A 25,711-nucleotide genomic window follows, 5' to 3' on the forward strand; every position below is an offset into this window, starting at 1 on the left:
AGATGAATTCAAAAATGGGTTCAAATACTCTGTAAGTCAATAAATCCAAATTAATTCCTATTTTTTTTTATCTTGATTACTTGTAAGTCATTGTCTTTTTTTATTAATCTCAGTTTTGTTGATTCCTACAATATCTTTTGGAATATACCTGTACTTTTGTTTGATTTAATTTAAATTCTAAATATTATATTGCTAGTAGCTTCGTTATTGGCACTCATTGCAACAAGGGTATCATTGAAGATTGTTAAACTTGTCTTTTTTCTTAATCAACTTTTTCTCTTAATTAAAGTTATGAAGCATTGTCTCTTTTTTCTTTCCTTTGAATCAACTATCATTACATATTCTGCTCCCCCCAAAAAAAAAAAAACTTGTCATTACATATTATATCATAATCACAATGATTAGCATAGCTAGATGTAGCATCTAGCTTCCTCTTTTATACTTTTGTTTAGTAACCTTCAACCAATGAAAATGCTTTTTTTTTTTTTTATAAAGAGTTTAGGTGATTTTTTTCCCTTGCTTTGCTCTGAAATTTTATTATTTTAAAGTAGGATAACAATCATAAAATTTATTAAAATGATTTGTATTAGCATGTTTGAGGACATTGTTAACGTGATTCTCATAAAGCTATAAACTTCCGAATTTTGAACATTCACTAACTGCAGTTTTATTCGAATAAAATTGCAGTTAGTGAATGTTCAAAATTTCAAACATTTGGCGCTTGAGCAAAACTTACTTTTATGAGTAACTATCGTGGATATGCAAAATTTCTTCATTGAACAAATAATTCAACTAGTTCTTGATATATCCAAATATCATCTACATTCTTCATAATTGATTTGTAGGTCAACTGAAGAGGATCTATATTTGCATCAGTAGCGGTTTTCTGAGTAACCAAACGTAACGTTTAAAAACTAAATTCTAACAAAATATAAAAAAATAAAAAAAAATAAAAAGAATGAATTAAATGATTTATAATACCCGTAATTTTTGTATGAGTGTGCGATTGAAAATTAAGGAATCAAGTTGATCTCTTTGAGCTCTCAGAGATCTAGGTTTTTAGAGAGAGAGAGGGTAGCATTGGAAATAGGAAATGAAAGCATGGAAATAGAGCTAATTTTTTATGAACAAAGTTTCTCTGCAAACTAGTTTGAAGAGGAACTCTTCAAACTTCTCATATATTTCTTTTTTGAGTGTGAATTTTGAAAATCTAACTGTTGAATTTCATATTCCTTATGTTCTTAACATGCATATCAAATTTCGTTCAAATTGGATATTATTTACTATTTGATCAATTAACTTATTTTTTATATACAACTTTCGATTACAAAAACTTGAAATTATAACATTTATTTGATGACATAGCAATTGATTTTTTATTTTCTTAAAATTTTGTAAGCATTAAGGATGTAATAAGAACATGTAATCTAACGGTTAGATTTTCAAAATTCACACTCAATATAAATATATATGATGAGTTTGTAGGGTTTCTCTCCAAACTAGTTTGGAGAGAAACTCTTCAAACTTCTCTTATATTTCTTTTTTGAGTGTAAACTAGTTTGGAGAGAAATTTTGTTCTTTTTAAAATGCTCACTTACAAGGTTGTTGGGCCAAACTTCTTGTGCAATTAGGCCCCAGCTATGTCTGGGATAGTGATTTGGGCCTTAGACAAGCCTAGTAAGTAATGCAAATTTATGTTTCTTTATGTTTATTTTTATTATTTTAAAGATAATGCAATTTAGGGTCTGGTTAATAATTTTGTGGATAATTAGGAACTACGAGAGTCTGGATCTTTTCTCAAAGATCACATGGAAATGCCAAGCCTAACATGCCAAACCTAAAACGAAAAATGTGGCTATCAAGTAAATAAAATAAATAAATTTGGCTAGTAAATAATTTCACACGTGTTACTCAATATTTTCTTCTAAGTAGATAGGGACAGACCTTCAATTATCCTCTTCTTACTTATCTCTTAAGCATTTCCAAGTGCCACTAGCCATTTAAAAGCATAGTTGAACAGTAAAATATGGATTACAGAAGTCAAGAAAAGTGAGCACAATAATGGTGGATGACTGACCTATTTCATGCAGCAATAGGACCAGGTGTTGAAATCATGACATCATATCATCTAATCACTGAGCAAAGCATAGTTCTCAGAACCGGACCGGACCGGGAGGTCGGACCGTGAAAACCGTGAACCGTGATGAAAACCGGTTTTTTAAGCATAAAGAACCGGGCATATGTGGCAATGCCGTGAACCCCTAAAACCGGGGTTGGACCGTACGAACCGGTCAAGAACCGTGCGGTCCAACCCTTTAACAATTTTTTTTTTTTTTTTTAAAAACAACTTAACACAATTTTATTCTACTTAATTAAATTATCCATCTCTTACAAGGAATAAAAAAAATTATAATTAAAATCCTTCAAAGATATTCAACTTTACTTCAAAAATTAATCATAAATTTTAATGTTTTCATGGTTATTATTTTATTTTATTAACTTTCTTATTTAATTATTAAATATATGCTTGAAAATCATTAAATTTCCCTCACATATATAGATATATTAGTCAATTTTATTAGTTTTATAAATTTAATACCTATATTTAGGCTTTAATTAATTATTAAATTAATTATGACGTCATCACGGTTCGACCCCGGTTCGACCTCGGTTCAACCTCAAAAACCTTGAACCTCTCCCTTTTACGGTTCAATGAACGGTCCGGGTCTGAAAACCTTGGAGCAAAGTACTCTTTTTTTCCTCCTCTTTTCTTTTGCTTTGTAGACTATATAGAAAGCCAAGACCCATGTTGCTAATTGGTACATTGGATAAGGATGGCTATTAAAGCTGCACCATATGTAAGTGTTGCTTATCTTATCATGACTTTTTTTTTTTTTTTTCTTTTTTTTTTGTTTCAAGAATTTCTTTACCTAAATCATGTGAAGATTTTTTTTTTTTTTTGAAGTAAACCATTGTGCATTATAAAGTGAAATATCATCCACGTATTTAGCATATATACGTTAGGGAGGAGAGAATGTATGAGTTTAATATCTAAAGTTTTAAGGGTCTTTTGAAAACCAATTCGGACTGTACTTATATATGATCACAAATTCAAAAACCAAGGGTTTGGTTCTTAAATTGAAAAGCATGATTTTAACTCATGGTAATTATGTCGATGACTTACTTGATAATTTTTTATTATTAAACCCATCAAATTCGAATGGCTAAAATTAAAGATGCCTAGTGTAGGGATAAGGGCCCAAATTTGTATATTGAGCCTTGGGCCTTGGAGGACATTAGTTGCTCCGAGACGGATAAACAATAGCGAGGGTGTCAAGCGCAGAATCCTATGAGTAAGATGCAAGCAGACAAGCTGGAAGGTGACCCAAGGAGGAGTACCTCCTCAAATGAACAGAACACCGATCAAAGGTATATCCTGTCGATCAGAGTAGGTTTCCGAGAGACTCTACTGATAGGGATGTGTATTACAAGCGTACAAGAGAGGTGGAGGCTCATAGGTATCTGAAGGAAAATCTGCTGTCATCTCATTGAATGCTCTGCAGCTAACTTTCTGGTTGTATTTATGTGAAGGAAACCCTTGAACAGTGTTGCCTAGGCTATCCCAATTCACAGAAGGTCAGAGAAGGTGTCCAATGAGACAAGCACTCAAGTAATAGCCTGGATAATTAACAAATGGAGGGCCAAGATCAATTAAGCGGGATATATAACGTAAGAGACCCCTGAGGAAAGGGGATTGAAAAACTAAGAGAAAAAAGACTGTAGCATCAAGAACTAATCTTGTAATCCAACCTAAGAGAAATATATAAGAACCATTCTCCTCGAACTTTGCCGAGGACGATTTTCTTTAGTATAAACTTGTTTATTTTCATTCTTTTGTCATACGAATCTATTTTGGTGTTTGTCTGATTCATTGAAGCCTAGGTTTCCAACTCATTCTCTACAAATTCATTATTTTGGGCTTTTTGGCCTGAGTCCATCCATCTTTGGGCTGGGGAGCCTAAACCAGGCCTTTACAATTGGCATCGTTTGTGGGAAAAATTTGGTGCTTTAGTGAGTCAAGCGTTCCTCTTNCCAATTTAAACCAAATAAAATCATATCCATAGCAAAAATTAAATGGCAAAGATTAAGGGAAGATAGATGCAAACACAAGGAAAATACAACGATGTGTTATCAAAGAGAAAACTGAAGCCTTCGGCGTAAAACCTCTCTACCACCCTCCAAGCGGTCAATAATCCACTAAAGATTGAAGTTGGGATACATGAACAGCAGAAGACTCTCCAAGCCTAATCTACCCAGTGTACCTAAGCCCTCTAAGCTTCTTGCTCCAACGAGGTTGCTTCGAACTTTTGTCTTCTTTAGCTTACCGGATTCCGCTATAGCCCATAGCATCAACCAATAACCATTGGTCCCTTCCTAACTGCTTCCCAATGCACCAAATAGCCTTCTCATAAATGTGAGTATGGTAAGAAAAGGATTTGGGTAAGAACCTTTCAAGGATGTAACAATGGAGAGGGTGAGAGTAGAGGAATTTAAAGAGTCTCTATGTAAAGATTGTGGATAAATCAATCTTGTTTTTCTCTAGAATTTCTCTCTCAAAATTCTCTCTGAAAACTCTCTACATTTCGTGGGTATAAGGGGTATTTATATTGGGGTGAGACTGGAATGTGAAGAGTCAGGTTTTTCAAAATAGAGCTGGCTGGCGGCTTGGCATCGCGACTTGACTGAGTTGCGAGTTCAAGCTGCAAGCTAACAAAACAGCCAGGTTGGACTTTTTGTCCTATAGTGCTTCAGCTGGCGTGACTGTTTATCTTCTCTGCATGCTTCACTCGTGTGCTACAGTTGGCGGCTTGCTAATCACGAGTCACCCGCGAGTCTCAGCTGCGAGTCTCTGCATCTTTGCACAATCTGGAGCATTTCTTCACACTTTCTCACTCACTACCCTTACATGAATCCCACCTAAATACAGGGTTATTAAATGCTAAATACAAGCAAATTTGGCACGGAATAAAGCCAACACAATGGTTGATTAAATTCAACCTTACAATCTCCCCTTTTGGCTATTCCGTGACAAAACCCTACAACAAACTATAGACTAAACGCGTGAGTTGGGAACAGTTGAACAAAACTCACTCACACCTAACTCTAGAATCTGAGAAGCTCTTGAACCATAAGAACAAGTATCTCCCGAAACACAACAACACAATATGATCATTGTATACAGAAAAACTTGTAATGCATATGGAGCAAGTACAATAAAATCAAGCAAAATGGAAATAAGTAATAAACCAAGGCTTGACCAAAAACGAACAATCACTATAAAAAGTTATCACAATGCTCATTCACACATGGAATGAACATCCAGACATGCAAGCTAATAAGCTCAATTGCAAAGTATCATTTGCATGTCTAACACTCATGACATTTAACAACAAGTACTTAAGCTACAAAGCATGGATACAAAAACCTTAAAATCTTACAAAAGCAACAAGTACAAACTATAAAGTATTTTAAATTAACTAAAAGTGCTTAAAGTTTCTCCCCTTCAAAATGATGAGAAGCTGTGATGCACTTGGAATATATATACCTGTAACCTGAAACACTTACATAAAACACATTAGACCTTCAAGGTAAAGTAACTCATAAAAGGACAAGTATAATGTAATAAGTAAATTGCGATCAAGTAAACATGATGTGAAACATGTGAGTAACTTGATCATACACCAAAACAATTATAAAGAAATGACAGACAAAACAAAGTTTTTCTTATTAACTCAATGTCTTCTCCCCCTTGGTATATGCATCTACCCTATGGAATAGTAATGAAAAGTGAATATATATATATATATATATCTGTAACCTGAAACACTTGCACAAAACGCCTACAAAGTACTTATCAATTTATGATATTTGCATTGTAATGTTATGGTTAGTGGATAAAAAAAAAGTTATTAATTCTATCTTCTAGCATGTAGTTGAGAGAGAGAGAGAGAGAGAGGTATGGTGTTGGCCTATGGGCCCAACTTCAATTAAATGTTAGAAGGGCCTTACATGTCCCTTTTAATTTTTAAAATGCTCACTTACAAGGTTGTTGGGCCAAACTTTTGTGCAATTGGGCCTCAGCGGTGTCTAGGATAGTGATTTGGGCCTTGACAAGCCGAGTAAGTAATGCAAATTTATGTTTATTTTTATTATTTTAAAGATAATGCAATTTAGGGCCTGGTTAATGATTTTGTGGATAATTAGGAACTCCGAGAGTCTGGATACTTTCTCAAAGATCCCATGGAAATGCCAAGCCTAACATGCCAAACCTAGTAAATAATTTCACATGTGTTACTCAATATTTTGCTTCTAGGCAGATAGGGACAGACCTTCAATTATCCTCTTCTTACTTGTCTCTAAAGCATTTCCAAGTGCCACTTGAAAAGCAATATGAAGAAACAGAGTAAAGAGCAGAGAAGAAAGCAAAGAAGAGATAAAAAAATTTATGAACTAAAATCTGAGTTTCTTGATTTCATTCCTTCACTTAATCCAGTACATATACCCAACTTATTCCGTAAAGTTTGGGATCACTGTAACAAACTGTAGCATGACTCATCAGCTGCTTACACGTGGACTTACAACCATAACTGACTTCATCATTACATTTAAGCATAAGCTACATACAGTTTAGTCTCTAAATCTACTTTACTGCAAGTCATTTGCCTTCTGCCTTGTCACATGCCTCAGCCTTATCAGATGTTATGTCACCTGTCTTTACATCCCCCTTCAAACTGAGGGGAGGAAGACCCATCAGTTTGTATGCAAGATCCATAAACTGAGGGGAAGAAAAACCCTTAGTAAAAATATCAGCTAACTGATCATGTGTGGAAATAAAATTGATTTGCAAGTCCCTATTAAGAACCTTCTCCCTGATAAAATGATAATCGACTTCAATGTGCTTGGTTCTAGCATGAAAAATAGGATTGGAAGCTAAAGCCAAAGCTGATACATTATCACACCAAAGCATAGGAGGGAGAGATAAGTAGACCCCCACATCCTTAAGAATCATCCTTATCCAACACAGTTCAGCAGCTGTAGAAGCCAAGGCTCTATACTCAGCCTTTGTTGAAGACCTAGCCACAGTCAATTGCTTCTTGGTAGACCAAGTAATTGGAGAATTCCCGAGAGAAACCACCATGCCAGTAATGGACCTATGATCAAGAGGATCACCTGCCCAGTCAGCATCACAGTGTGCAGACAGAGCTAATTGACCAGGCTGAAAATGAACTCCATGATGCAAGGTACCCTTGAGATATCTAAGGATCCTTTTGGCTGCCATTAAGTGATGTTGGGTAGGTTGACTCATAAATTGGCAAACTTGCTGAACTGAATAAGACAAATCAGGTCTTGTGAATGTTAAGTATTGCAAAGCCCCAACCATACTCCTATAGATAGTAGGATCTGGAAGTAAAGGGCTGACTTGAGAGCTAACATGCATAGTGGGAGAACAAGGAGTGAGACAAGGTTTGCAATCCAACATATTGATCTTGGTAATCAACTCGGAAGCATATTTAGACTGGTGCACAAAAAGACCTTGAGAAGTGTACTCAATCTAAAGACCAAGGAAGTACTTCAGAGGGCCAAGATCCTTCAAGTCAAAAGCATTCCCAAGTCTAGAAACATTATGAGCAATAAAGGAAGGACTATTCCCAGTGATAATGATATCATCAACATATAGCAGCAGATAAACCACAAATTAGTCATGATGAAGGGTAAACAAGTTAGAATCAGCATCAGAAGCCTTAAAACCAATGTGCAATAGTTCAGAGGTGAAGCTGTCAAACCAAGCCCGTGGTGCCTGTTTTAGACCATAAATGGCCTTATGAAGGAGACACACATGATCAGGGTGAGCAGCATCAACATAGCCAAGGGGCTGAGACATGAACACTTCCTCTTGCAAAATACCATGAAGAAAAGCATTGGACACATCCAATTGCTTCAAACACCACTGATTCTACACAGCCAAGGCTAAAATGATTCTCACAGTAGTTGGTTTGACAACAGGGCTAAATGTCTCTCTATAATCTAAACCATATTGTTGCAAAAACCCCCTTGGCAACCAAACGTGCCTTGTATCTAGCAACAGCACCATCACTGCCTCTTTTAATCTTGTACACCCATTTGCAATGAACCACATTCTTACCAGGTGGAAGGGGAACTAAAGACCAAGTATGTTGCTTCTGAAGTGAATGGAACTCAGAATCCATAGCTTTAAGGCAATGAGGAAACTGAGAAGCAACATTAAAACTTGGTGGTTCTACCTGAAAATAATCCCTTACAATGGCAAAGGCTTTGGGCTTGAATATGCCATGTTTGGATCTGGTAAGCATTGGATGAGTATTATGGGAAGAAGAAGAATCAGACTGAATGACAGAATTATGGGACTCAGAAAAGGCAGATTGTGATGGAACAATACTAGAGTTAGGCACAAGAGCAGATGAGGGAGGAACAGATAAAGGTGCAGGAAGAGTAGGGAAGACTGATTCATGAAAGATGACATGTGAAGTGATATACACTTTCTGTGACTGAGGGTCATAACAAATGTAACCCTTGGATAAAGGAGGATATCCTAGGAAAATACATTAAGTAGACTTTGGTTGAAGCTTGTTGTCATTATAAGGTTTAAGAAAGGGAAAACAAGCACAGCCAAAGGTTTTTAAACCCTGCAAAGAAGGAGCAGTATGGAATAGTTTTTCCCAAGGTGATTTGAAACCAAGAACAGATGAAGGAAGTCTATTAACTAGAAAAGTAGTAGTACTAAATGCATAACACCAAAAAGAAGAAGGAAGCTTAGATTGGTGAAGCATAGACAAACCACTCTCAACAATTTGTTTGTGTTTTCTTTCAACTACCCCATTTTGTTGAGGGGAATATGGACATGAAAACTAATGTTGGATACCATTTTCTAGACAAAAACACTTGAAATGATTACTAGTGTACTCACCCCCACCATCAATCCTAAGAGTCTTGATGGTAGACCCAAACTGATTTTCTACAAGAGCTTTGAAATGCAGAAAAATAGTAAACACTTCAAATTTGTGCTTAAGCAAAAATAACCAGGTAAATCGAGTAAAATCATCAATAAAAATGACATAAAATCTATAGCCAAGCACAAAATTCACAGGAGCAGGGCCCCAAACATCACTGTGAACCAATTGTAAAGGAAAAGTACTTGACATAACATGTTTTGGAAAAGGAAACTTGTGCATCTTAGCAGTTATACAATATGTACATTGTGAACAAATGTCATCATTAACAGAAATTTTGATAGTATTATTGAAAGAAGACAAGGCAGATTGAAGAAGCTTAGAGCAAGGGTGTCTAAGTCTTTGATGCCATAGCAAAGCTTATGGAGAGACAGCACTATTTACAGATGATTGAAATGCAAAGGATGAAGAAGGGTGGGAACAGCAGATAGTTGAGAGGAAAGAGGGATTGGATAGACATCATTCTTACTCTGGCCTTGATAGAGAACCTTCCCCGTAGGTAAGCCCACAATTAAGAACTGAGTGGCATCAAAATGGCAATAAGCATTGTTTTGTAAGCAAAGTTTATGAACAGACAACAAATTTGAAGCCAAAGCAGGGACTCTAAGAATATTGTCTAAACAAAATTGATGAAAAGGTGTAAGAAGCTTACCATTTCCAATATAAGTCACAGGCAATTCTTGCCCATTGCCAACAATAACAGACTCATTCCCTGAAGTGACCTGAGAATGTAAGGAAAGCTGAGATAAATCTGGAGTCACATGGTCTGAGCATCCAGTATCAATGAGCCAAGCAGAATTAGCAGTTGCTGAAGCTGTCATAGAACTAGCTGCCATAGAGGCTAGTTTAGTTGGAGCATGCCTACCTTGATAGGCAAAGTTCATACGATGATAGCAGTCTAAGGCTGTGTGTCCATTTTTACCACAAATTTGACAGGTAGGTCTAGAATTCTAAGATTGACCTTGAACCTGATGAAAACCAGAACTAGGTCCACCATTCTTGAACTGAGAATGTGATTGAGAACCAGGAAATTAAGGAGTAACATTGGCAATCCCAGAAGATTGACCATGATTGAATCCAAAATTGGGATTCCCAGATGTTTGGCCATTATTAAAACCAAAATTAGGACCAAAGTTATTGAAACCTCTACCATGACCCCTCTAATTACCATTCCTGCCTCTACCTCTATTGTTGTTCTAATTAAACCCACTTTGAAGAAGCATAGCCATAGAAGTATCTCTAGCCTTTCTAGCCTCAAATTTCTTTTTAATGGCTCTCTCTTTAGCATTTAACAGAGTATTTAACTCTTCTAAAGTAAACACATCATTTCTAGTTTTTATTGCTGAACAAAATGCACCATATTCTTGAGGCAAAGCTTTAAGAACTAGCTGTATAAGTTCTTCTTCATCAATAACAACAGCAACAGAACTTAATCTATCCCTAACTTCTTTGATTCTTTGAAAGAAACTATCAATACTCTTAGAACCTTTCTTAATACTCAACAATTCGTTCCTCAAACTTAAAACATGAGATCGAGAAACAGAAGCAAACCATTTCTCAAGAACATTCCAGACTCCCTTGGCAGATCTCTGACCCACTGTAATGGCTAAAACCGATGGAGACAAAGTGGAGTTGATGAATATGAATAAGGCTTGTTCTCGATTCTTCCAACTGAGATACTCAGGGTTTGGCTCACTGGTAAAGCTTCCAAAACTATCCTTCAAGAAAGGATTAGGTGCTACACTTGAACCATCAACGAAACCTATCATAGCATAAGCTTCAAGAATCACAACGATTTGGTGTTTCCAGACCATATAATTGGTGAAATCCAGCTTCATCGTCATCATACTCGCCATACTAGATAAGAGTAGCAACGATGGATTCACTAAGGAGTTTGTAGAAGTAGTTGTTGTACTGGAAGTAGAAGGAGTTGTTGCAGAATTGGAGCTCGGAGCAGAAGCCATTAATGGTGGCTCTGATACCATGAAAAGCAATATGAAGAAACAGAGTAAAGAGCAGAGAAGAAAGCAAAGAAGAGATAAAAAAATTTATGAACTAAAATCTGAGTTTCTTGATTTCATTCCTTCATTTAATCTAGTACATATACCCAACTTATTCCGTAAAGTTTGGGATCACTGTAACTAATTGTAGCATGACTCATCAGCTGCTTACACGTGGACTTACAACCATAACTGACTTCATCATTACATTTAAGCATAAGCTACATACAGTTTAGTCTCTAAATCTACTCTACTGCAGGTCATTTGCCTTCTGCCTTGTCACATGCCTTAGCCTTATCAGATGTTATGTCACCTGCCTTTACACCACTAGCCATTTAAAAGCATAGTTGAACAGTAAAATATGATTTACAAAAGTCAAGAAAAGTGAGCACAATAATGGTGGATGACTCACATGGTGTGACCTATTTTATGCAGCCATAGGACCAGGTGTTGAAATTATAACATCATCCGCGTATTTAGCATATATATGTTAGGGAGGAGAGAATGTATGAGTTTAAGATCTAAAGTTTTAAGGGTCTTTTGAAAACCAATTCGGACTATACTTATATATAATCACAAATTCTAAAAACCAAGGGTTTGGTTCTTAAATTGAAAAGCATGATTTTAATTCATGGTAATTATGTCGATGACTTACTTGATAATTTTTTTTATTAAACCCCATCAAATTCAAATGGCTAAAATTAAAGATGCCTAGTATGCACCCATTATATTTACAAACATGGATATGCAAAGCAATGTTTGATCAACAAGATTCAAGATTTCAAATGATTTTATTGTGATTGGCATATAGGTCATAAATACGCCAATTCATGTGGTAAGGGCACATGTCGATCTTAAAAGATATGCTAAAATGCCATTCACACAACCTAATTTAAGATTTTCTTGAAATTGGTTGATTAATTTTTTTTTTTTTAAAGATAATTACAACCTGCTGCTAACCCTTTCTCCCCTAAACCCCCAAGCACTTTGTGTATGGGGAGGTGCCAATTCAGCTATAAGGCCTTTGGCGGTTGATTACTTATAAAGTATGCAATTTGCATGAGAAATTATTCCCCAAATCTGGAATATTACACCTCTTTCTTATATAAATGTGAGTCTTTATATGGATTCCATCTTTTATATGAGAAGAAGGTGTAATACACCAAGTATATTAAATAAATTTATAATTTACACAATCAAGTATTGATTTGATATCAATTTGCCATTTTTATCAACATTCATTTGAATCTTGTCTTCAATACACTCAAAAAAAGATAAGATATCACTTTGAATAGGAAAATATAAAAAAATATTGTTCTAGGTGGGTTTACCACAAAAATGTGACGGACTATGATGAAATTGACACATTGATATCATTGTAATGGTAAATGGTGTAAATTATAAGTTTTTAAAACTAATGAATCAATTTAAAAGTGACCCTAGACTTTGAGAGTGTAAAATATATTTTACCTTAAAATTTAAGATGCTACATAGCCTTAAATATAAATTTTTTATTACAAATATTTGTAATTGATCCTATTAATGAGAATGAACCCCTTTAAGAATATAGGCTAATATGTAATAGAATTGTGATCCATTTAAGGTGTAATTAATTCATCTTTCATCTATATGTTACTTCAAGGAATATTTTTGAAAAAAGAAAAAAAGAAAAAAGCATCATCCTAATAAATTCTAGAACATGACATCGTGCTTTGTGATAGATTTTCAATTTTAAATGTTTTACTAAATGTATTGAGAAATCTCATTGGTGCTTAGAGGGGGAAAAAGTCATTAATGAACTTACTGAAACCCTCATATAGTTCATGATGCAAATCTATTTGCAAAATCATGAATTTTGAAGATGGGGTTCCCATTGAATTTTATATTCCATTTCAATCTTCAGTTATTATTAGTTTATTACTAATTTTGTAAGAACGGTTGCATCTAAAATCAGTAATAATGTCTTCAACTGCCTTTTGTTCATCTAAAAAAGAATCTTCAACAGAAAAGTAAGAAAAAAATTTAAGAAAAGCTTCAATCAATTGCTGAACAAGTGAACCGTCCATTTTCATGTGAGGTTATGGTGATGCCACATTAAGCACTTAATTTAAGTATTTAGTTATTTTTCAGTTCTCAAGAAACAAAAACAGCTAAAATAAGATTTGAAGATTCAAATTTCTACATTATATATATTCCTCCATATTTTTAGCTACAAAACTTATGCTAAAGGATTTTCAATACAAGTTTTCTCCTTGAGGATCAACCAATTTTTAAGACCAATGAGCATGGATTTAAAAAAAAAAAAAAACTAAAATACTTATAAATATGGGCAACCCCATTGCAATCCAAATGAAAATTCACAATAGTGATTAGTGAGCCTATTCTAATCATTTAGCTAACCAATATATAAATTTATTCTCCTTTTCATTTAACATACACACAAAGCCAAACAATCAAACTAAGATTCAATTCAATTCTTTGACTTTTCTTCTATTTTCCTCAACTTTCTCAACAACCAAACCAATAATAATGAAGCCAACAAGATTATATTCCCATTTCTATCCTTTTCATTCTACTTGCATCACAAAACCAAACAAGTCAAATAGTAAGGTTCTTTTCTCAATTCAATTCTTTTACTTTCCTTCTCTTTTCCTCAATTTTCTCGGCTACCAAACAGAGAGTAAGGAAACCAATAAAAGTTAAAAAACCTGAACAAAGAAACAAATATTCATATTACAGAAAATAAGCTCAAGAATGGAATCAAATCACAAAAACAAAAGCCAAGCACAACTGAAATCACAAAACCAAATCAGCAAACAGAGAAAACAATCAAACTCCTCAAATCAATTCTTTTCCTTTATATTATTCACTTTTCATTGCTATTCTTGGCTACCAAACACATCCTAATGCAACTCCAATTTGCACGTACAAACACACTACTTCCAATATCTATGCAACAAATTCAACTAAAACGCACCGTTTAATCGCCAATACAACACCTATTAACACGATCATGATTAACTCTTAGTTTCTCATTCTTTCAAAGAACAATGAAAAAATAAACTAAAGGCACAAGATTTAAAATTAAACACTTTATTTTTCCTTTTCAATTATTTAATTTTCCTTGGTTTTCTAAGTCACCAAATGTAATGAAAAAAAAAAAGCCTAAATTCTACCAAAATTTTTATTCAAAAAATAAAAAAATGAAAAATGAATAAAATATTAATACCTATAATTTTTATGAGTGTCGATTGAAAATTAAGGGATCAAGTGATCTCTTTGAGCTCTGAGAGAGATTTTAGCATTGGACAATAGGAAATGAAAGCATGGAAATAGAGCTACTTCGTACTATTTTTCTTTTTTTTGGTGGTAATTTTAGACTAATAGAATGGGTATATGTGTCATTTTGAATATTTGACGGTGGATTTGGTGGTTTATGTGACAATTAATAGTAGATTGGTGTTTTTTTTTTTTTTTTTTTTTTTGAGATTTTAGATTAGTGGTGTTTTTATAAGTGTCCATTTGAGTAAACATTTTTTTTAAAAAAAATATATATATAATTTCAATAGTTATAATGAGGGAAGAAAGATTTGAAGGTTTCTGTTGAAAATACTGTCCCTTGGCAATTGAGTTGAGTAAACTAAGCACTATTAGTAGTATATCCTCGAATTAATTGAAATTTTAAGCAAAATAGATAAAAATATTTTATAAATATTATCAAATTGTATTAATAATTAGTTAATGAGCCACTTAATGAAATGTAGAGGATTTTATTCATGAGGTTGTTTTGGAATTTGAACCTAAACCCCTTATGAAGAAAGTCAAAAGATTAGATGAAAAAAAAAAAAAAAAAAAAGAGTAAACCATAGTTTTAACTTAGTGGATTCTGAGCTAATTTTTTATTCATGTTTTTCTAGAGGAAAAAATTTATTCAAGTCCACTGAATTCTAATGCGTCTCGTAATAGAATCCTCTTCATTTTATCAATTTTATGGTTAAGATTTCTATTTATTTATGTCCACTTATCGCAACAGATTACACAACTTCCAGCCCAACTTGCCACATGGCAAAAAGTTGTGGTTCTAGTATATTTTTCCTATGGAATACCTATGAATTTAGGATAATTATATTGTAATGATATGTGGTGAGTTGTAGCAAAACTAGTATAATTTGTTATGGTTTTAGCAATTTTTTCCTATGAAATACCAATAGATTTAGGATAATTATATTGTAATTATATGGTTTAGTGGTTAAACAAAGTCTTATTTTTGTTTTTTACCATGTAGTTAAGGGTTGAAGAGGAGGTGGTATTAGACCATGTATTAGGTGCATGTATTGCCCCACCCCAATGTGAAATGGGCAATACATCCATGAGATGCATGGTATATCTTTTTGTTAGAGAGAGATCGATGTATATTGTTGTCCCATGGGCCTAACTTTAATTAAATGTTAGAAGGGCCTTACGTGTCCTTTTTCTATTTAAAATGTTCACTTAGAGCATTCTCATCAGGTGTTCTCATTAGGTGTGCCAAATGCCAAATATTTGGCATTTGACACACCAAACACCAAAAACAGAGCATCATGAGGTGTGCTAAATGTGCTAAAATTTTGAGACATGCTACAGTACGCTCTCATCTTTGTCATGGTACGGATGAGAATGCTATATGCGTTTACTATTTTTTTATTCATCTTTCTCTCTCATCCTGATTAAAATATATCATCATCTTCATGTTCAGCCACTCATATTTTGCTTCTTCATCTCCACTCTCCCATACTCTTTTCTTCTCCCTTCTTCCCTTTTGCTCTATTCTCTTCCCATTCATGAATCATGAGCCACCACCGATTTCCTCTCTACCATCTCACTAATTCCACCATCACTGATTTATAAAATCTCCTTCACCGGTTTTTTTTCCCCTTTTTTCGCTCTCTCCTCACTGATCTATAATCTCATACGCCGAGAGACAGAGACCACCCAGGCTCGCCACTGATCACTGACCCACTTTGCAACGAAGAGGAACTCCAATGTGAAGGACACGGTGGCCAGAAGTGAAAACTTCCATCAACGACAGCGACAAAGGCGGTTGTCCTAATCTGATTGTCGCTCTTGAAAGGTAACAAACACTGAAGGAGGAGAGAAAAAAAAAATGTCTCAGTGTATGTCCGATTCAATTTATGATTTTAGTGTAAATTGTAATTAATTTTATAATTGATTTGGTGGATTTGGGATGTGGGTTTGTTTGATTTGGTGGATGTGGGTTTGTGCCGATCTCTTTGGTTGTGGTATTTTTTTTTTTTTTTGGTGAGGTGGCGTTGGTGGATGTGGGTTTGCGCTGGTGGTGGCTATCGGTGTTGTTGTGGCAGTGGTTGTTGGTGGCTGTTATTGCGGCAATGGTGGTTGTACCATTGTTGTTGTTGATGATGATGATGATGGGAAGTATTTAATATATTATTTTAATGTGTAGTAAGTATTATTTTAATGTATAGAATTGAAGGATAAAACATTTGATAAATAGGATATTATAAAATGATGTGCTAAAATGATAAAGTAGATTTTTGGTATGTTAAAATGACATTTTTTTTATGAGAGAGCTTATGAGAATGCTCTTACAAGGTCATTGGGCCAAATTTCTTATACAATTGGGTCTCAACTGTGTTTGGGATAGTCACATTTGGGCCTAGACAAGCATAGCTTAGAGCATTCCCATCAAGTGTGCCAAATGTCAAATATTTGGCATTGGCACACCAAACACCAAAAAAAAAACCATCATGAGATGTCTCATATGCCAAAATATTTGGCATGAGTCAACAGTACACTCTCAAATATGAGGCGTACAGACAAAAAATTGTATAAGTTTAGTATTTTTTTTATTCTCTTTTCTCTCTCCTCTCTTTTCACTTTATTCTTTTCTCTTCTCTCTCACCGATTCCCAATCTCTCTTATCCCTGTTCCTTTCACCGATTCCTCTCAATCTTTCTCACCCTTTGAAGCCGCCGCCGTTGATCTCGCCCATGGTCCAACTCGCCCAACCGCTGTCAATATCGTCAGCCACCATTGATCTCGCTCAGCCATGCTCGATCTCGCTGATCTCACTCACAGTCTCACCTTCTGCCAGTCACGGCCGATCTCACCTCGAGGCCACTGTTGATCTCCCCCTCTTCCCTCTCCTCTTTGTCCGCCTTTCACTCTGCCTTTCTCTGGTTGTGGGTTTTTTTTTTTGTTTTTTTTTTATTTTTTAATTTTGGTTACCGTGGGTTTCATTGTTGTGGCTATTGGTTGATTTTCATGGGTAGTGGTGGTGGCTTTTTTTGTTGTTGTCGTTAGGTTGTGAGGTTCATGTTTATCTAGAGGGATTAGAGGTTGGGTTTGTTTGATTTGGGATGGGTTTTGAGGTTTGTGAAATTGGTGGGTTTGGGTTAGTTATGGCAGTGGTACTATGGTTGTGGCGGTAATTTGGTGGTTATGGTGGTTATTTTTTGGGTTGTTGTGGATTTTTTTTTTTGTGGTTTTTTTTTTTTGTGGTTTTTTTTTTTTTTTTTTTAAGGTGGAGTTGTTGGATGTGGGTTTGTGTCGGTGGTGGTTGTCAGTGTTGTTGTTGTTGGTGGCCATTGTGGCAGTGATGGCTGTGCCGTTGTTGTTGTTGTAGATGATGAGAAGAGTTAATATATTAATATAATGTGTCGTAAATATTATTATAATGTATGAAATTGAAGAATAAAACATCTGATGAATAAGATATTGTAAAATGGACCGAAGCTCTCCCATAACTCAAACGCGCGTTTCTTCAGAAATATAAAACGCAACTTTTTGACAAAAGTTGCGTTTTGTACTCACCAAACGCTGAACTTAGGCTGGCTTTTTAAAAAAGCCAACTTTTGGGCTCAAAACGCCCAAACAAACGGGCACTTATGGGTCTGATGAATGATTTCGTGGATGATTAGGAACTACAGTAACTGGATATTTTCTCAAAGATCCCATGGAAATGCCAAGCCTATAACATGCCGAACCTAAGAGGAAAAATGAACGGTTTTAGACCCCTTAAAACAACTAGATTGGTTAGCCTAGATTAATTAGCCAAGTTGTTACTTAGTTAAATTATGCATTCTAGGTTAAAGCAATCAAATAATCATATCAAAATAATAAAGCAGCGGAATAGTAAAAGACACAATGATATGATCACCCAGGAAACCACACGGTAAAAACCTGGGGAGGATTTGACCTAGCTATCCTCAAGGTAAACCTGAATCCACTATGCGAAAGAATCGAAGTTCATACAGAAGAACTACAAGTTCCTCGCTTGACTTCCTAATGCTACCCACCAGTAGAACTTACTGACACGACCACGTGCAAGCTCCGAATCCACGGACTCCTTCTTTCTTGAATTCTTCAATCAAGTACAAGCACTCCCGCTTGATAATCTTTAAGTTTTTGAATCTGCAACTAAATGATCATCAAGGTTTTGATAATATCTCCACCTTGAAAACCCTAAGTTTTGTGTAAAGGAAAGCTCCTCAAAGATCTCATAAGAGATTTACACAAAACAGCAATATGAGCAACAAAGGCTTAGAGAGGTTTGGGTACAAAACCCTAAAAATAAAATGAGGCACAAGAGGCACTCTAATCTCTCTCTCTCTCCCTCAAAAGCTCTCCAAAAACGTGGCTTAGGGTTTCCTTTATATAGTGGGAGAAGTAGATCTGAAACCCTAATCCTTAATGGGCTTAAGCTACTGTTTGGGCCGACTTAAAATTCTGCAGATACAATTTTCGATCGATCGAGCCTGTTCTTCGATTGATCGAACCAGGCAGAATATGAAGTCTTCTTCCTGCAGCTTGTATGTTCTTGAATCTTGACTTGAATCACCTTGAGCATTATCTAATAAAACCTATATACTCTAAGATCTACATCTAGACAAGTTTGTGTTCACAATTTGCCAATTATTCTAAACATTTAGAACTTAACAAAAAATGTGGCTATCAAGTAAATAAAACAAAATAAATTTGGCTACTAAAGGCATTTCCAAGTGCCACCAGCTTTTTAAAAGCATAGTTGAACGGTAAAAGTGAGATGTACAGAAGTCAAGAAAAGTGAGCTGAATAATGGTGGATGACTCACATGGTGTGCCCTATTTCATCATTACACTGGGCAAGGTACTCTCTCTTTTTTTCCTCCCCTTTTCGTTTGCTCTGTAGACTATGGAACATAATGGAGAGGAATCTTCCAACTAAAAAAAAAGCCAATAAACTAAAATCAAACAAAGATGAATTATCCGGTCCCACGAGTCAAAGCAATTCCAATGACGAAACTTCATGGTTCATACAACTTTCCTTAACTCTCCAACTTTAACAATAATAGTGTTTCTCTTCAATTATTGTCTCTATTTTTATTCTTTCTCAAACTGAGCACACAAAAAGTTTTTTCTACCACCAAATCGTTCAAGCCTACTCGCATCCTCAAGGTCCTTTCTCTTCTCTTACGCAATGTTTTGTGTGAATTCTCTGTTTTATTTCTTTCTTTCATTCCTTTTATATTTAGTTATATGTTTCGATTTCTCTTTTGGATGATGAGAATGCAGAGGGAAATGGGAGGAACATACAGATTTTTTTTTTCTTGGGTTTTGACATTTTGTTTAATAGTATCTGAATTTCTCCTCTTATACCAACAGTGATTGTTAAATTACAAATAAATTTCTGCAATGATTTAATGTTAGTTAAATAGATTTTTTTTCCTGGGTTATGACTTTTTTTTCCCGGGTTTTGCTTTTGTAATGATTTTTTTTTTTTTTTTTTGAGAATTTTAATGATTTAATGTTTGTTAAATAAATTTCTGCATAAATAATAATCATAATAACGTAAGTTATCAAATTTGTTTAAAAAATGAACAAACAAAAAAATTTTGACTTCACTGAAAACAGAGGATAGAGGATGAGAATGCCCAACAAGGCTAGGATCACTGACACTAGTTTTTTTTTTTTTTTTTTTTCTTATTATTATTTTTTTAAACAAAATTATATGGTGCAAGGTAATTAGCAACTTGTTAATTGGGTGCAGTTGAAAGATTGTTGTGGCCTTAGTTTTATTAATGCCTTTCGTCTCTCTTTCACATACTCACAAATAAAAGAAAAAATAATGATCATTCATTTATTAAAAAAGCAATTATATAATAGGAATTGAATCGTGTTGTTTCTAAGATATTTTTGAGCTTTACAATCACTACTGCAAATTCATTTCTCAAATCAGTAAGTTTTAACCTTTCATACACATTCATCTCTTTTATTCTATCCTTTCACTCCCTCCTTAAAATGAAAGATCCATATCAAATCTTTTTTTTTTTTTTCTTTTAATTTTTCTTTCAAAGTTTAATTGAAAACTACCTTTTTTTTTTAATCTTTATTGTAGTTCAATACTTGCCGTCAACATATTTCCAATGTCTTCTATTAGCTCTCAGAAGACCTCCTCTTCGTCATCATTTTCATCTTCAACACCTTGGTGGAAATATGATGTCTTTCTTAGTTTTAGAGGTGAGGACACTCGTTCTAATTTTACGGACCATCTATATGTTGCTTTGAAACAAAGGGGCATAGTTACCTTTAGGGATGAGGAAAATCTTGAGATAGGAAAATCAATTTCACCGGAACTCTTGAAAGCAATAAAAGAATCAAGATTTGCAATTGTCATTCTCTCAAGAAACTTTGCGTCATCAACATGGTGCTTGGATGAACTTACAAAGATAGTTGGATGCCTAAAAGAGAAGACCACGACTGTTTTGCCAATTTTTTATGATGTGGACCCATCTGATGTACGAAAACAAACAGGCACCTTTGCCCAAGCCTTTTCTAAACATGAAGAACGTTTCAAGGACGACATAGAGAAAGTGCAAATGTGGAAAGCTGCTTTAGAAGAAGTGGCAAATCTCAAAGGGTGGCACCTACTGGATAGGTAATCCAATTTGACATATTACTTGCTTCTAAATGTTCAAACTTCAAATAAGTACTCTTCTTATCTTAAGCCTTGTTTTGAACTTTGAGTAAAGCAACATAGATGTTCACACTTCATTTTTATTTTGACTTGATCTAATTAATTTACATTTTGTATTTCTTTCAAATTTTTCTTGCACAAAGTTATTTACATTTTTTTGGTTTAGCCAACATAATAGAACATTGGATGTCTACTTTCTTTTTTGGTACTATTTAAGGGTGGTACTAACTAGATATCATTCTCCCATCATTGCAGGTCTGAGGCACAACTTATCCAAGATATTGTGGGAGAGTTATGGCATAAATTGAATTATGCATTCCTTGAAGATACTAAAGACCTTGTAGGAATAGAATCTCAAGTGAAGGAATTGGAATCATGTTTGGCTATAGGGTCTAATGATGTTCGCATAATAGGGGTTTGGGGGATGGGGGGAATAGGTAAAACAACTCTTGCTAGAGTTGTTTTTCATATGGTTTCGAGGGAGTTTGATGGTTGTTGCTTTCTCCATAATGTTAGGGAGGTTTGTGAAAAAGAAGGTTTACTTCCATTGCAACAACAACTTATTAGAAAAATATTAAACGAAAGTATACAAGATGTCGATGAGGGAGTTTTTGTGATCAAAAATAGATTACGTCATAAAAGAATTCTTCTCGTTCTTGATGATGTTAGCCAATTAGACCAGTTGGAAAAGTTAGTTGGGGAGCATAATTGGTTTGGTTCTGGTAGTAGAGTTATCATAACAACAAGAGATAAGCATTTACTACATACACATGAAGTAGATGAAATATGCGTGACTAAAACATTGAGCGATGATGAAGCTCTTCATCTTTTGAGTTTGAAAGCTTTTAAAAAAGACCACCCTCCCGAAGATTATCTACAGCTATCCAAAGATGTCGTACAATATACTAAAGGCCTTCCTTTAGCTATTGAGATTTTGGGTTCCACTTTGTTCAATAGATACATCAATCAATGGAAAAGTATATTATTTAGGGTTAAAAAATTTCCAGATCGTGCAATTTTCGAAGCACTTAAAATAAGTTATGATGGACTACATGAAACAGAGAAAAAAATATTTTTGTATATTGCATGTTTCTTTAATCATGAGAACAAAAATAGTGTAGTGAGGAAACTAGATTATCTTGACCTTTACCCTGCTATTGGATTAGTGGTTCTAGTTGAGAAATCTCTCATAAAAATGAATGAAGTTGGAGTGTGGATGCATGATTTAGTACAAGACATGGGCAGGAAAATAGTTCATGAAGAGTGCCCTGAAGAGCCTGGAAAGCGTAGTATTTTGTGGTCATTCGAAGACATTAATAGTGTACTAACAAAAAATACGGTAAGAGGTTATTTAGAAAACTTGAACATATACCCTATAATATTATTCAAAAAAGTTCAACTTAGAGTAGTTTTGGTAATCAGACATTTTGCAATTAACTAATCCCTTTTGTTCATGATTATTAGGGAACAGAAGCAATTCAAGGCATAGTCCTAAAGTTGCCTGAATCAAAAGAGGCATATTGGAATCCTGAATCTTTCTTAAAGATGCATCATCTTAAATTGCTCACAATTGATAATGTTCAACTTCTCCATGAACCCAAACATCTTCCTATTGGCTTAAGATTTCTTGAGTGGGGGGGATACCCTTCAAAATCTTTGCCATTAAATTTCCAATCAAATGATCTTGTTGAACTTTACATGTGTTGTTGCCACATTGAACAACTTTGGAAAGGAGCAAAGGTAATTTAAGAATCCTTGTAGNAAAAAAAAAAAAAAAAAAAAAAAAAAAAGTAGGATGCTAATGTGATTCGTGGTTCAACTCAGTTGATTCGTGGGTCAACTGAAAAGGATCTATATCTACACAGTAGCGGTTTTAGTAATTTGCTTAAGCTATCATAATTAGGAAGCTAAGCTTTTGTACCTATATGTAAACAGGTGTGTGATAAACATCTAAATAAAAAGCTCTCACTGGAGACAATCCTTTATGCTAAAAGCATTTAATTTTGATTTATCTGTCACCACAACAGGTTTTGAATGCCTATATATTGCTCGATTGTTAGACATGCCATGATGAATCAGCTATGTGCAGCTTTTGTTCTGGAATGTAAGGAAATCATCGTTCACATCATTGTCCTATAACCTATGTATTGCTTGTGTAGAAGTGTTGATGAGACCTTGATTGAGTTTAAAAGAACACGGTTGCTACGACATGAATTATGTAAAATTTGCAGTTTAAAAGTCTTAATTATGTAAGTTTTTACCATAAGATTTTTGTGCTTTTGCCCCTTAATGTACTTGAAAGTTTTTCCACCTTTCTAAAACTTTCACTCTGAATCAAATTCTTGGCTTAAGGTTGTCCATACCCATTTCAGATCATTACCAGACCAGGCAGAGCTGAAACAAACCAAAAGTCCTATCTCAGAATCATACCTTAATTAGATTATACCCAGCAAAGAGACTTGACTAGAATTTAAATTAAAGGACAGCAATAGACGGTAGAGAACCTGACCATACAACAAACTTGATTATATATTACTAAGCATATCATCTGAGACATATTCATCTTTACAGTAATCAGACTCGAGAAGGCAAACAACTGTGTTGACAAGGTTGAAAGTTGTAGAAGGTAGCCTGCTTAGTGCCTAGATTGGTAAGCCCTCCTGTTTTACTTGCTATCATTGCTGTATTACATCTAGAATTAAAGTTTTCTCATATTAATTCCATTGGGTTTATTATTTAGAAGGATGTATCATAATCATAGTGGAAACATGTAAAGCTTTCATAATCATTGTCATTCATTTTTTGAAAATCTTATATTTTTTGTCATTCAAAACAACCTGCATCTGTTAATAGGAATTCAAAGTTATCTTGACACTGCCGACTTGGAAACAGCACCAAGTTAGGGAGTGATACTCTCCTGAGGTGTCTGGTCAAATTTTAGTCACCCCTATCTCAAGGTAAGGAGCTATTGATAAGCTGATATGGTCTCAATGATATAAGGTCAAAATAAGCTACCATTGAACGTAGGGGAACTTAGGTTATAGGAGACATTTTTGTGGGGATTGAAGCTTCCTTTGAAGTTAATAATTTGTGTGTGGAACGTATGAGGACTTACTCATCAAATCAAAATAGTGAAACAAAACATGGTGAGTGACAGTGTGTTTAATGCAATGAGGAAGAGAAAACTTGGATCTTTTATCCCTTAAGTGCTCATGCTATCTTGTTTGGATTAGATTTGAGCCTCAGAACTAAGTTAATTTCTCCTTGCTCTTTGAAGCAGTGGTTAGCTCAATGGATGGATGATCCAAATTTGTATAGATTGATGGTTAAGGGTGCAAAAGAGTGTGCTTAAGAAGTGATAATGCTTTGTTTTGCAGGTATGCATAAGCCTCTATTGCACATCAGGCAGATCAGAGTGACTGCAGGAAAGTACCAAGGCAAGTGTATCCAGATAAAGTTGAGTCGTCGCTTCCCTCCAGATAAAGTTGCTTGGGCTTACTCCCATCGGGTTTGTTCATCACAAGCAGCGCCTATAAGCTTCTTGTATCCGATGATGCTGTCAGTCATGCAGGAAGCTCGAATATGGATACTCAAAAACATTTTTGGAAGGGAGTTTGGAGGCTACGGGTTCCTAACAAGATTAAACATTTTATTTGGCGAGCTTGTAATGACGCTCTGCCAACTATGAGCAACCTCTTTCGCCGGCACATTACGTCCTCTGATAAGTGTGAACTTTGCCAACTCTGCCCAGAAGACCCGTTGCATGCCATCTGGTCTTGCAAGGATGTTGAGAGTACTTGGAGCTCAGTCCAATGCTTCCACCAATCGAGCACCCCCAACACCTGAATTTTTGTGACTTACTCTCTCGGTTTTTGCAGGTTCAGGAAGATTACAGAAAGGAGGTGTTTGCTATATCAGCTTGGTTCTTGTGGAATCGGAGAAACGCTATCCATTTTGGCCGACCGGTGCACCCTTCGGCTCATATCATCTCATTGGCGGGTAACTTGCTGCAAGATTTCCTGGCTACTCAAGAACTGGACCCGGTGGTGGCTCGCTCCCCCATCCTGCAACAATGGTGGCCTCCGGAGCTAAACCAGCACAAAGTCAACTTTGATGCTGCAATATTCAGAGCTACAAATTCGGCTGGAATTGGAGTAGTTGTTAGAGACTGGAGTGGTGAATTTGTTGGCGCGTTGTCTATCTCTGTGCCGCTGTCTCATACCGTTGCTGATATGGAAGCCTTAGCGTGTTGAAAAGCTGTCGAATTTGCTGCTGAGATTGGTCTGCAGAGAGTAAGTTTTGAAGGGATTCAGCCATCGTTCTTGTAACTGTGTTGATGCTTTAGCGAAAAAAGCTAAGGCAGTCGGGGTACCCAGGTGTGGCTCAACGATCCACCTAAGGATATTGCCTCCTCCTTGTTATTTGATGTTCATTTAGTCCTTGTTCTTATTCAATAAAAGCCCAGGCTTCTTGTCTGGTTTCTCAAAAAAAAAAAAAAAAAAAAAAGACTTGACCATTTAATGGCTCTAGCTGGGGGACAATTGTATACATTTTTTTGTTGTGCATCAACAAGATATGCGTCTTTTGAGTCACGTTATATAAATTTCCAATAGAAAAACTTTGCTCAGATGGGTTAGAATGGTAATAATAAGAAGATAAATAAAGTTTAGAATAGCTTCTCTTGTTTGTTAA

General features: G+C 35.1%; 1 protein-coding gene and 1 long non-coding RNA gene across 5 annotated transcripts; both read left to right on the forward strand.

Annotated features, from left to right (window-relative positions):
* Positions 1-3: 3 nt before the first annotated feature.
* Positions 4-25,711, forward strand: LOC136063914 (uncharacterized). Of its 3 annotated transcripts, none has more exons than XR_010625564.1 (3): positions 4-31; positions 23,392-23,669; positions 24,397-25,711. It is a non-coding gene; the product is annotated as an uncharacterized LOC136063914 (long non-coding RNA). The 3 variants fall into 3 exon arrangements; XR_010625563.1 differs by lacking the exon at positions 4-31 and having other exon boundaries at positions 22,786-23,514; positions 23,591-23,669; XR_010625562.1 differs by lacking the exon at positions 4-31 and having other exon boundaries at positions 22,782-23,669.
* Positions 19,265-22,774, forward strand: LOC112033265 (disease resistance protein RUN1). 2 transcript variants are annotated; one of them, XM_065764945.1, is made up of 4 exons: positions 19,265-19,500; positions 20,857-20,980; positions 21,275-22,358; positions 22,484-22,774. In XM_065764945.1, the coding sequence occupies exons 2-4, from the start codon at positions 20,922-20,924 to the stop codon at positions 22,766-22,768; spliced, it is 1,428 nt and encodes a 475-aa protein (XP_065621017.1). In that variant the 5' UTR covers positions 19,265-19,500; positions 20,857-20,921; the 3' UTR covers positions 22,769-22,774. The 2 variants fall into 2 exon arrangements, with proteins under 2 accessions (XP_065621017.1, XP_065621016.1); XM_065764944.1 differs by having other exon boundaries at positions 19,303-19,500; positions 20,441-20,980.

Source organism: Quercus suber, unplaced genomic scaffold (assembly GCF_002906115.3).
Source record: "Quercus suber isolate HL8 unplaced genomic scaffold, Cork oak 2.0 scaffold_594, whole genome shotgun sequence".
Lineage (NCBI taxonomy): Eukaryota > Viridiplantae > Streptophyta > Magnoliopsida > Fagales > Fagaceae > Quercus > Quercus suber.

Excerpts from the sequence above, each read along its gene's own strand:
- LOC112033265 (XM_065764944.1), top strand. The coding sequence starts at position 20,469 with ATGTCTTCTATTAGCTCTCAGAAGACCTCCTCTTCGTCATCATTTTCA. Across the intron at positions 20,981-21,274 it reads GGGTGGCACCTACTGGATAG|GTCTGAGGCACAACTTATCC; the intron begins GTAATCCAATTT and ends CCATCATTGCAG. Across the intron at positions 22,359-22,483 it reads GTGTACTAACAAAAAATACG|GGAACAGAAGCAATTCAAGG; the intron begins GTAAGAGGTTAT and ends CATGATTATTAG.